This window comes from Salmo trutta, chromosome 15, assembly GCF_901001165.1.
Source record: "Salmo trutta chromosome 15, fSalTru1.1, whole genome shotgun sequence".
Lineage (NCBI taxonomy): Eukaryota > Metazoa > Chordata > Actinopteri > Salmoniformes > Salmonidae > Salmo > Salmo trutta.
The window spans coordinates 23,169,961-23,183,199 of record NC_042971.1 but is presented as its reverse complement, the minus strand read 5'-3'; the positions used below and the strand labels follow the sequence as shown (position 1 = coordinate 23,183,199).

The 13,239-nt window shown below is 44.6% G+C and overlaps 1 protein-coding gene across 5 annotated transcripts; it reads right to left on the bottom strand.

Annotated features, from left to right (window-relative positions):
* Window positions 1-3,574: 3,574 nt before the first annotated feature.
* Window positions 3,575-12,593, bottom strand: LOC115148652 (heterogeneous nuclear ribonucleoprotein L). 5 transcript variants are annotated; one of them, XM_029690734.1, is made up of 14 exons: window positions 12,454-12,593; window positions 10,983-11,101; window positions 10,595-10,832; window positions 10,397-10,482; window positions 9,982-10,078; window positions 9,797-9,869; window positions 6,154-6,189; window positions 5,768-5,836; window positions 5,345-5,628; window positions 5,076-5,197; window positions 4,749-4,950; window positions 4,571-4,628; window positions 4,297-4,440; window positions 3,575-3,992 (listed from the first exon to the last, which is right to left on the bottom strand). In XM_029690734.1, exons 1-14 carry the CDS (start codon window positions 12,532-12,534, stop codon window positions 3,934-3,936), a joined length of 1,668 nt encoding a protein of 555 aa, XP_029546594.1. In that variant the 5' UTR covers window positions 12,535-12,593; the 3' UTR covers window positions 3,575-3,933. The 5 variants fall into 5 exon arrangements, with proteins under 5 accessions (XP_029546594.1, XP_029546593.1, XP_029546596.1 ...); XM_029690733.1 differs by having other exon boundaries at window positions 4,297-4,452; window positions 12,454-12,591; XM_029690736.1 differs by having other exon boundaries at window positions 4,345-4,440; window positions 12,454-12,591.
* Between the last annotated feature and the right edge of the window lie 646 nt (window positions 12,594-13,239).

The following is a 13,239-nucleotide window of genomic DNA, read 5'->3' as shown; positions in this document are numbered from 1 at the left end:
AAAAAATACAAACTCTGTTATACTCATGCACTGTATGAGCTTAAAACCTGTACATGTCCACTGTCTGTTTCTCTCATGTAAGAAGAAGCCAGTGTTTTTCCTCTCTTGTTTCTGAGTAACTTAGTCATGCGGCCAAAGACAAAGGGCTGTCTGAGAGTGACCAGTTTTTGGTCCATCCTGTTCTTTTTGTATGTTTCAAGGGCACAGCTGTGTGGAGATATGAAGAGAACAGAGGCTAGCTTAAGCAGCAGTGAGAATTCTATCAGCAGAAAGGAGTAACACAACTGACATTATCACTTGTTTGATCGCTATGTTCCCATCATGATCTCACACACCTGCTAAACTGCCATGTAGACAAAGGTTATAAAAGCTGAGACCCAACTCTTGTTCGTTGGGCTCTTAACTCTGCATCTTTTGAGTGATTGTTAACTGCTCCAGAATTGCAATTATTATAATAAAAGGTTGTTGTTTGAAGAATCTACAGTCTCTCTTCCTTTCTGGTTAGAATTTCCATGACAGTTCTTTGAAATTCCTCATCTGTGCTTGTTTGAGCCATCTTGCACTCCAGGCACGCTCAAACACTCAAAGTATTTGAAAGAAAACAAATGCTGTTTTAACCCAGGCCTTACACCTGTGAAAATACTTTCAAAATACTAATAAACTGTTCAAGAGCATTCTGTTGGCATTTCTGTGATGTTTTACGTCATGTGTTGTGACAACTACATCTGGCTCTTGGCTGAATCGTCCGACAACCACTACAGCCATGTTATATAAGGTAACGCATGCATAAACCAAGCTTTAGATACCTCAGTATGTCCTTCACTTTATCACCACCACTTTTCTTTTACAACCTACAACATGCTTCTCTGACAAATATTCCTGGGGGAACATCATTTGACACACAGCTTAATCTTCACACATTTTTAGTTGATCACTGGTAGTGTGCTAAACGCTCAATGTAATATAATAATATATGTGATTTAGCAGATGCTTTTATCCAAAGCATGCATCCATTTTCTTATTGGTGGCCTCAGCGGCAATTGAACCCACGGGCCATGATGCTAGCTTTGCAAGCGCCATGTTCTACCAACTGAGCCACACAGGTCAAACAGCTTACGCCAGGTGTTCCCAAACTTATGGCCCACGACCACATTTTGATATCTGAAAATTCTTGCGATCCCACCCATATTTGGGGCTATGGCAGTCCATTGAAAATCATTCTAACAGTATTTCTGATTATCTTCTCAACTCACCATCACATACTTTTAATGTGGGGAAGTCAATTGCAAATTAGTCTGACATAATGTCTCCTATCTCACCACCACTAATGAGACTTGTGTACTTGATGCATGTCGCGTCGGAGCTTCTTAAAGTCATGGGGCGTGGTCGACAGTGCGCAACTCATCTCTGCTGTCACATCCAACCTAGATCGATATTTGGTTTTAATGCAAACGAGAGCACTGAATACAGCATCACACAGATATGAGATGGCGAAGAGTAGCCTACCATGAGTTTTATGGTGCTTTCAAGACAACTAGGAACTCTGAAAAATACCAAGGTGAAATCATAATGTCAGTGATCTTTAGGTCAAAAAGCAGAGCTAAGAGGCCCGAGTTCTCAAATTGGAATTCTGAGTTAGATGACCGTTCAAAAAGATTTTTCCAAGTCAGAGCTCATTTCCGTCTGAGTTCCCAGTTGTCTTGAGCGCACTGAAGTCTGAGATTTCAGGGTATTCCCTTTGAGTCCCTTTGGCCTGCCTGCCATCCCATGGTAGATGGAGCACCATGCAGCTCGGCTTGGCCCTAAAGTGTGAACCAGGCATACGTCTCTCTATATTCCCTTTGCTTTACACCAGCACTCAGGGGCTGCACAGAGAACCCATCTACATCGGCTGCCTTCCTGGCAACCGCCTGGCATTTGACATTACCACCACCCTGGAGCAGTGTGCCCACAACAAGGGCTATTTGAACTACCCCAACCCCATCATGCTTCTACTACGAAGACTGTGAGACTATGACCTTGAACAAAGCCTGTTTTGAAATGGTTACATTTTGCAAAGACACGTTTTGACCATTAACCTAAATCTGAATTGAACTACTTACCACTGTGGCCCTCTACATGTCCTCTGTTTTGTATCTGTCTGCAGTGTTCTATCTTTTCTCGAGGACATCAATCTCATCTCCTCTTGTCCTGCTTTTTACAACAGCAAAATTGTATACATGAATTGCTGCCCATGGCTTGATATAATAGTCTCTATTTGTTACACTACAGCTAGGTGGAGGAGCTTACTTGAAAGATCACATCTGCCTCTACACTCAAGAGGTGCTGCTGATGTACAACAGCCTCAACTACAGGTGACAGAGTTGCACTGGAAAACACACAGGAGGCCGTTACCATTACCAAACAAAATTATGTTCTTCTGTTTTCCCAGGTGACGGACTGCATTTCCAGTATGTATAATTTTAGTATATTAGAACAAGGTTGGTGTGATATATGCTACTAATAGAGATGCATATTTGTTGGACTCCCCCTGGTTTCTCCGTCTATCCCAGAGGACACTGGTTTGGATGTTTGAAGACATGGACAAATGTCAATGTCACTGAGGAAGGATTTGTGGTCATGCATGGCACTACAAACAAGATTTGGTAACACTCCATATAATCAGTATACTCTTCCCATTCTTCCACCCTCTTGTCTGTGTAATGCTGTGAATTCCTCTGACTGTCCTAAGGTGTATCTTTATGAGTCTTGGCATAGTTTCTACCCTGGTCCTGATTGTGCTGTATAGCCTGAACTCATGTGGTCTTTGTCAACACCAAACCTTAAGTTGGCTATACAGCACTAACAGGCTACATACTGATCACTGACTGGTGTGGTGCAGTTGGATGTGTCAGGGGAAATGCTCCCTGTGTCAACATGGCGGCACAGAGCCTGGAAGCACCAGACTTACTTTGTCGAAGTCTCAAACAAGTAAGGGTCAAGTGTTCTGTGTTACATGTGTATAGGTTGCCAGAATGTGTGCACACATAGTCTGATCGCATGTTAGACAGTGCCTTACATTCTTTAGGGGTATAAATTCAAGTACATACTGTGACTATGCATTGCGGTTTATACTCCACATGCATGGATTCCCATTGGACCACACCAGAGGCCTGTTCCACATGCTGGTAAGTCTGATCCCTGGGTTGTTCCAAATAGTTATCTTTTACTTCCATACCGTTTTTGCTAAACTCTGATTTTACTCATTTGCATGTCTTTTACAAGTTGTGCTCATTTTTCAAATGGTTAAATTAAACAGTACCCTATTCAGTGCACAACTTGCTCTAGTCAAAATAAGTGCACTAAATAGGGTGCCATTTGGGATGCATCCTTGGACTCAAATAGAATATAACCACAAATCATGACATTTCTTCCCTTTCAGTACTGTTGTTTCCTTCCTCCAGATGACCCTGGCCACCATCACCATAGTAGGAATTATCTTCTGCTTCATTGTGTATACCTGCTGTGGTCCAGGCTTGATGAACCTGTTTAAGGCCTTATAGCTACCAACTGAAAAGGAAAGATCACAGCCCTATAGTTCACCATTCACTTTATTAAAACAGACAGGCCGTATTAACATGGAATTTTTATTTATTTCAGAATAGGAGCGGTTCTTCCTTCCAAGGTCTAATGTACAGAACAAATTAAATTCAACAATAAGTCCCAAAGATTTTTTGGATTCTACATCAAACAATACACTCACTTGTACAAAAGCTTGCCCGCAATATTATCACTTAAGTTAAAGAAAAACACTTGTCGGTCTCATACATTTTGTTTCTGATTCATACAGGGGACTTGTAGTGAAGATGTGAATGCAATATACACTATGCATGGACACAGAGCATTACAGATTGGGGGGGGGGGGGGGGGGGGGGGGGGGCGGGGCAGTTTTTTCTAGTTGGCATGCTGCGCGGTTGAGAAACACAGCTTCAGTGTGTAAGGGTACGGACCACCTGGAAGAAAGGGGAGGGGGAGGTTAGCCAACTGGAAAGATTGTGTCAGTCCGGAATAATACATTAACTAGTCTGGGGTGGATTCCCAAAAACAAAAAATCTTTAGCATTAAGATCATAGTTCCTACATTTACACTTGAGTCAATATCTGCAGCGTTTACCATTAATTTGATCTCTGCGAACATAGTCGGTAGGGTAGAACCGTGCCTTTGAATGAATCCTGGCCTTAAGGTGATCTTAGTGCTGAAGATGATCATGTTTTTGGGAAAGTCACTCCTGAAGGACAGACTAGTGTATTTGCTCACCGTTGGTATCATTAGCGGTGGTGTTGTTATCGCAGTCGGAGTACTTACTGGGGTTCTTCATCTGGTAGTGGTTCATCATAGCCAGAGCCTCCATGGAATCGTTTATAGACTCCCACTCCAGCAGCCCGGATGAGCTCCTCTCACCTGTCGCGCCACCCGAGGCGAGACACACACATTCCAATTTATTGACACTGCAACACCTGACCCATGGGAATTCACTAATTTAAAGACCAGATAAAACACTATTCATGCAAATAAAGTTCATATCACTCACTCTTTCCGGTGAAGAGTTTGATGCTGGATGGGTTCTTCACACCAAGTTCATCACAGACCTGAACGGATTATCCCCCCCACACAAACTAGGTAAGTAAACTTGTAACGTTCAACTCTCCAAGAAAACCAACAACCCAATCCAAAGCTCCCTGCCCCCAAATCCTCTCCAGTTGTCTTACCCCATTGAAGACCTCCACGGAGATGTCGGGCTGCCCGTTGAAGAAGTGCAGGACGTTGCTGGGGTGCTGGATGCGGTTCTTTGCCGCCTGCTCCGGGGAGGTGAAGCGGTTGTTGCGGGAGCCGTGGAAGTCCTTGAAGCTGCTGGAGCCGTCCTCCAGTTCGTAGGACTGACCAGGCATGATGGCCTGCTGCTTGGACACACTGTGGACGGTGGATGGAGAACACTAGTCTCCGTGTACATTAACACCACAAACCTGTGATGCATCTGTTACTAGTCAGTTTCTTTGGATGTCAATGTGTATGCAGAGTTTGAAAGCGGCACTGACCAGACGTTGAGCTTCTGTCCAAACAGGAAGTTGTTGTTGAGGTGGCTGATGGCACGGTCCACAGCGTAGCAGTCGCCCATCTCCACCATGGCTGCCCCCGGCTTACTCTTCATGAACTTCACCTGAGGATGGAGGGAGACAGGGTTCAGAAACACTATCCTACCAATATGGCCACAGAAAAGATTTTCACCAGTCTATACCCCCAACAAGAACATGAACAGTCCATAACCTCTGCCTCAGTAATACACTGCTCCCCTGTCTTGACTCACCCGCTCCACGTTGCCGTAGAGACAGAAGACATTGAAGACCTTGTCGGCGTTGATCTTCGCAGGCTCCAGGCCGTACACCATGACAACAGGGGAGTCAGCGTGGGCGGTGTAGTCACCGGGGGGAGGTGGGCCATGTCCGTACCCAGGTCCCCCGTAGCTTCCACCACGTCCACGGCCACGCCCTCCCATCGGAGGCCCCATGCGGCGCCCGCCCTCATAGTGAGGAGGAGGGGGCCCGTAGCCACTTTCATCATGGTAGCCGTGATAAGCACCAGTCGGCCCGCCTTGTGAGAGGAATGGATAGAGAGAGAGGTGGTTACTGGGCAAACCGATTCAAATAGTCACCGGAGTCCTTCTAGACATCCCAACTCCGAGTTGACCTGTGATGCTTTTAGTACAATGAACTTCTCTGCCTATACTTACCATACTCTGGAGGGTGGTCTCCTAGTAGAGCTGGCGGCCTCGCACGCTTGTTGGGGTTGGCATTGGGATCTGAGAACAAGAAATAGCAATAAAGTTAGCCCCTGAATGCTGATTTGACAGTGTATCAACAGGGGCACAGCTACAAACTATGGGGCAGTGTTGTGATTAACATGCACGAGAAGCTGGGTTAAGATATTTACTGTCTTAAAACCATACGTTACAAGCTTATGCAGGCCCTCATACTATTTGTTACCATAACTAAAACAAAATGTAACATACTGGAGATTTGTATGAGGATTTAACAGCAGCATAGTGAATGGAACAGTCACACTAATGTATTCCATTATTGCTCAATCATTATCATACGAACTTATACACACACACACCTTGTGAATTGTTCCAATTGCCTTCAGCGTCAGCATCTGTGAAGGTACATACACATGTCAAAACCAAAACAAATCATGTACAAACTTAAAACTATAAACAAATATTCAACCAAAAGCAAGAACCTCAAATTAACATTTAATCAGTAACATGATACAAAAAATAAAATTACATCTAGGAAAAACTAGAACCCCCTGACAAATAAACTAATTCAAACACTAACGGGCTACATGTATTAAGATGTTTTATTTTTTATAAATCAGAACAATTCTATTAAAATGTACAGCCATTACATTGTTTAAAAGGAGCAGCCCTTTTCCCCAGTTAGGAGTAATGCGATATAGCACTAATAATACATTGAATATCACTTAGTAGCTAAGCTTAATGTTTATTTGATTCTAGCATGACTCGAGTTTCATAACCTGACAAATACATAGCACCCCACCCATGGACAACAGTCTGAAAAGCATTTGACAAAAACATGGCCTGGAATTTTATACGTGTGAATGAATATATTACATTGGCTAGCTATAATATACAGCAACAACCAGAGACCTTTCCTCAAAAGTCCAGTGAATTGTGCTTTTAGAAACTACTTTAACTTATACATCTAACAGTGGTCTGCATCAAAATATGGAAAACTAGAAATTCAATCTTCCCCTTTTCATAAAACTACACATTTCTAAAGCAATATTACAAAGGACAGCCTAAAGAGCACTAGCAGCAATCTCAGCGAGGAGATTCCAGAACTAATTTGATAAGTCAACGATTCACATATGGAGTTGACAAAGTCAATCACAATAAGCAGACATTTACATTTCAATCACTCTATCACCTGGTCAGTCATGTCTCTTTACATGTACTTACAGCACCAGACATGGAGAACACAGGATGCAGAAGGCTGGTAGGGGGCACTCGTCAGTAAGGATCCTACCCACCAAACTTGTGACTCCAGCTTCAACTCACTGTTTCCACATTTCCCCACCAGAGAAAGAGTATCCACCAATCTTCCACGCTTCGCTTCAAGTTGGTTGCTTTGTTTTTAAGTGTTGCCATTTGAGGCACATTTCCAGCTTACCGTGCTTTGACCGCAAAGCCAGAGGACATTTGCACCGTTTGAGGCGTGTCTTGTCGTCAGACACAGAGCCAAACCTGCATCACACGGGAGGCGTTAAGAGGCATCACTACAGGCCAGTTCAGAAAGGAAAAAAACAACGTAGTAGAATCAACACAAGAACAGCACAGAGAGAAGAGGGGGAGGGGAGGGTACAAGGGAAAAAACAGAGCACCCAAGTCCATCAATGCAGAGAAGTTTGGGAAATGCTGAGGTTTCTATCAGTTTGCCTCTGTGCTTGTATGCTTGGCAGGTGTTTGATGCTTGTGTCTTCGTGGTCCCCGTTTGGGTTTTGTGCAGTGCGTCTTCTCATGTAAGGGGCCGCACAGTGTGCTGCTTGTTTTTTTGTACAATGGATGTGGTCCCCCCATGGCGAAGTGAGGCATCTAGTGCTTGGCACTAAAATCATCTGGAATGGCATTGTCTGCATGGTGGTGTGTTGTCGTGGCGATTCAACTTGGTGTGTTGTTGCCGTGAGTATTCAGCTCGGTGGTGTGTTGTTCAGCACAAGAGGGGAGAGTGATATCAAAAGGAAGCCCACACACCCAAGTCAAGAGACGGGACGGCATAAGGGTAGTTTGAGAAAAAGTGTTTCCGCTGCCTCTGTATATTGTCTCAGTATGTAATGTCATCTGTTCCCTTCTCGGGCTGTTAAGTGTGTTTTGAAAACTCCTCTGTTGCTCGCTGAGTGGTTGGTGTCTGACAGTCGGATCCCGAGGGCTGGGAGGAGTGGCCTAATCGGCCACACACCAGACTCCTGCCCCCATCAAACAAAATGTGTTGTGTCAATAGGTGAGATCTTCAGCATTCTGGAGATGGGATATGCTGTACTTGTAAGAGGAGGATGGATGGATATCAATCTATCAGATCAGTCTGTGATGGTGGATAATGCTGGGTGTCTGCTCACAGACTCTTGGGAGTCTCAGGCCCTCACCATGATCAAAACAGGATGGCTATTTTCCCCAAACCAAAAGTGGGATAAAAAGAGGAACATGGTTTTCCTTGCAGAAGTGGAGAGAGTGGTGGTGGAAATTTGGATTAGGAAGAAAATCAGGTTGTGTGAATTCCAGTGTCTGCTGCCCCCATTGTGTCCGATGTTAACCGAGGAACTGGTTGGTTTGGAATGCCTGTGGGTGGGTGCTGTTGTGTCTTAAGCTACAGCATGTGTCTGCTTAGGGCTGTAGGTGAGTCTGTATGACTGTGCACAGTGAGGACACGAGGAGCAGCGCCAGCCACCATTAACACCTGCACATTAACAGGGGCTGTCTAAACACTGCCGTTATTTTTTCTCTCTTACACCTCCTGAGTGTCAAATGTCTGAAATGAAGATGTGGCCATGGTGTGGTTGAAACTACTAAGACCAAAACGCATCGTGGCAAAAATATGAGAATCTGATAGTCCATTTGACTATCACCTCAAATAAAAATGTGTTCCCTTTTGCATAAAGGGTTCAGGGCATACAGCTAGAAGCAAGGCAAATGGCATACTGCTATTTCACTGTGTCCCATCGGATGGCAAATATTATGCACTGTAAGAGGTTGAACTAAGAGAGCAATGTTAGATTAATGTATCTATCAAGCTTCATACATTACTGGAACACCATGATTTTATTTTGGCACTCATGGAGGCACACCATATACAAATAGAGAGAAGGCCACAAGAAACCCTGCCTGGATTCAAAACAGCCATCCACAAATAGTCACAATGAACAACTCATTGACAGGTCGTAAACTGGACTTCTTGAAAGTTCCAGGAATACCATGGATTCCTTGAACACTTGCCTCTGCAATGTTACCATAGAGATTCCTAATGAAACATTTTACTTAAAGGCCACCCCAAAGGCAGGGAAACCTGGTCCATGAGAGCTACAGGGTCAGAGGTTGCCAACACACCCTGGCTGGAACAAAAACCAACAGACACTTTAGTCTCAAGGCACAGATTCGAATGCCAAAGCCTGACTTTAGCCATGATTGGACAAACTAAAAAAAGAACCATAAGCGTTATTTTGCAAAAAAAAATCTCCAATATGGTTTTGAGATTAATGGGTGCAGGGGCATTCCAAGCAAGACACCTAGGGTGTAACAAGGTGCTTGGGTGCAGACAGGAGCTTGACGTGTGGAAGTGAGGTGTGACACGCACTGGGGGGAATGTGAACCTGTGTGACGAGACCCTAGGTGCTTCATTGTGACATAATGAGGCATTCATCAGTTTACCCAAGAATGCATGCAGTGGTCTTAGATGCAGACGATTCACAGTGCAGGAGCATGTGCTGCAAAATGGCTACCCCCCCCCAGGTCACTCCTTGTGCCCTTACTGTCTGTCGTGTTGTGAGAGAGCGTGAGGACACGGGGTGATGCGTCACAGAAGTAGTGCCTCACCCACGTCACTGCTCGTCATGGCCAAAGTCACCATGGAGCAGGGCGTTCAAAGGCACTACGCCCGGAGGCCTGGGACCCTACCCATACCACAATGGCATAAGAGCAGGAGAAGAGAGAAGGGGGTGGGGAGGGATGCGGGGCTGTGTGTTTTACCTTGGCCACTCGGGTTGGGGTTTGTGTAGTCCCAGGTATCCTGGTCATTTTTGAACACGTTGAGGCGGGTTGGCTGTAAAGAGGGACATTCGAGCATTTCATTATTTTGCCCATCGCAGTGTTCCTTCTGTGAAATGACCCCAGTGTTTAGACGGACAATTGAAGATATGCATGTAACCACTCACCTTGGCATACTCAATCTTCAGTGTGCAGCAGCCAGAGTAGATGTCTGCCCCATTTAGAGAGGCTTTCGCCCTCTGGGCACTTTGTACAGCATCAAATGTATGGGAAGTCATGGAAACTATGGGTAATAAATGCATACTATGCCTACTTTCCACATTCCATGTTTCTCTTGTAATTCAAAGCTCTATTTATGAAACAATGAGCACTTGTTACACAATTAGATCTATATCAAGCACAAATATTTACTAGCCACCACTTGCAAATGACAACAGTCAGTGGTGCTGACAGGAGCTTTAAGTGTGGTGTGTAGTAAGGTTGTGTGGCATGCACAGTGGGGAATGTGCACCTGTGTGTGGTGATGAGATCCCCGGCACGATACAACATTTTCAACAATATGAGATTTTGAGCAAAGGATATTCCACCATGGCCTGAACGCCATTCTTCCTGAAGATGACAATCCTTTGGACGGGCCCGCAGTTGTTACAGACTGTGTACAGCACATCCTGCAGAGCAAAGAGTCAAATGGTATGATTAACAATGCAATGCAGAGAGCCAAACAATTGTGCCATGTCATGGCAATGAAACAGCTGCCTTGTATAATAGTGGGTGTGTTACCGAGGTGATGGGATAGATGGGGTTCATGATGGTGAGCAGCAGCACGTTATTGACGCTGCGCGAGTCGTCTGGGTCTCCGGGCCGGGAGATCTTCTGGCTGGTGGAGTAGTTGATGAAGGCAGGGTGCCCGGCAATGTAGACCTGGTTCTCGGCCGCATAGGTCACAGCATTGCAGGATCCATTCATGTCCTCGTACTCCACCAGGGCCTGGCGCTTCTTGGGCATCATGACCACATAACTGTGAAGAGAATGGAAGATGGAATAATGTGGTTTCTATGCACTGCATGATAAACCTACAGGAACAAAAGACTTCACCAATACATGTGGAATGGTGCAAAATAAAACTCTTGTCAAAGAAAAGGATAATTAAAGTGTGTATGATAATCACCTTATGGTCCCGAACTCCTGCAGGGCTTCCACTAGATCTGCCTCCATGATGCCATCGACAAGGCCCCTGATGTGAACCACTGGGGAAGGGAGTGTTTTATGGGGGTCATCATAGCCCTCCTTACAAACAAGACCAAAAAGTTGATTAGAGAAAACCAGTACAGATTAGGGTGTGTGCTACCAATTAAAACCAACCTGTATTGATGACAGAGCGACACAGGAACCACCCAAGAGTACAACACAAATCCAAGCTAGCTAAAGTAAACAATGATGGGGTTGGCAAACAGTGTGTACTAAATAGAACACCACATCATAAACATAATTTAAAGGGTGGTGGGCTTTGTATAAAGTGCCTGATCTTCTTGAAAAGCCAATCCCGTGCATAAGTGAGTAGGATGGATGTCAGCCTGGGGATTGTTAGCTGGCTAACTAAGTTAGGTAGGGAAACAAGTGCACAAAATGGGGTGGGTATAATTTGTGGAACGTTCCAACAGGAATCTGTCCCAAAAACTTTGTAAATAACAAAGTTGCCAACAAGCAGTGCTTGGAGAGATGACTATATTCAGCAAATTTTGACAGCAAGAAAATATAACATTTTCAGTGCGGCCCTCCAGACCTCATTGAAGACTGAATGCAGCCCCTGGGGCAAAATGAGTTTAACAACCCTGGGCTAGAGTATGTTGTATATCCGCAGAATAAGATACCAGGTAGGGAGTGGGCAATTTTGTTGAGTTTTTCCACTCACCACGTTTATTCAACAAACAACGCATACAAAGTAGCACGAGCAATTCACCTTGCTAACTCGCTGCCGAATAGGCATCAACTCACTACGTAGCTTATGCTTAATGTTTGTCCATAGGCAACCAAAGTGAGGACAGACATTTTTCGGAATAAACGTGGTGAGTGAAAAACTTTGAAATAGCCCACTCCCTACCCGGTATCTTATTCGGCCGCTATACAACTTTGTATGCGTTGTTTGTTGGCAATCTTGTTATTTACGAAGTTTTTGGAACAGATTCCTGTTGGAACGTTCCACAAATTATACCCACCCCACAAAATTAATTATATTGTCACCAAGTATTCCCGCTTGGATATGTTGACTAAACTAACATCCATCATGCAACGCTAACCAACGTTCGGAACCTAGTTAGCTAACGCCTGCTATCCTCATTAGCCGCATATCTTCGACGATAAAATTACGCAAGATAGCAATGTTGGCTACGATTAATACAGTTTACAAAACTAGAGAAATACATAACCCATAGCTAACTAGTTTAGATAGAAAAGAAATACCGGTTGTGTGGCTAGCTAGTTACCTTCTGCTAACGTTAGCTAGTTCCGTCTGGCTCAGGCTAGCTAGTGTTCAGCATTCATGTTGTTACACACTCGAAGATCCAAAATGCTTGGGGGGGGGGATGTTTTACTGATGCATGCACTTTTCCTCCCCAGCGAAGTCGCAAGTCAATACTTACCGTCGTCATCCCGTCTTCGGTTTTCTGTCTTTTCGTTGCTCTGCCACCCTCGTTGTAATAGCGACCTGCTGCGGCAGCCATGTTGTCTTCTTCTTCTATAATATTATGGCAAACATTATAGGTGCATGCCGCCACCTACTGTACTGGAGTGTGTTGTCACCGGGAGTACACTACATGATCATGCCCCGATTTAGCTGTCCCAGACACGTTTTTAAGATCGGAGACAAAATCACCATGTTGTTGCCTACTCGGGGCGGGCGGCCGTCACCGACGCTCGTTTGTGAGCAGTCCCAGATGTCCCGATAGTTTCAAACATTTTTGATTTTACAGGACACAAATCTGCAATGCACTTGTGGTGTGAGATGTGCAACGACAAGTTTTGAAAACGGTGATCAGCAAAAGCCAAAGAGAGCTTGTCAGAGAAGAGGCCTGTGCAGCGGTCTAAGGCAATCAATGCATGAGGCATCACTACAGTCCCTGGTTCGAATCCAGACTGTATCATATCCGGCCGTGATTGGGAGGCCCATAGGGCGGCGCACAATTAACTCAGCATCGTCCCGGTTTGGCAGGGGTAGGCCGTCATTGTAAATAATAATTTGTTCTTAACTGACTTGCCTAGTTAAATAAAGGTTCAATAAAAAATAAAATAACCAAAGCATCAAATCGTTACAGCTCTGAAGTGCACAAGCAATGTTATTCAATTCAAAATGTTGGCTAGACATTTCAACTCTGTGTGGCAAGCGTAAATGTCTGACTGAAAACGTTAATGAGGCTGCTTTGATCCAC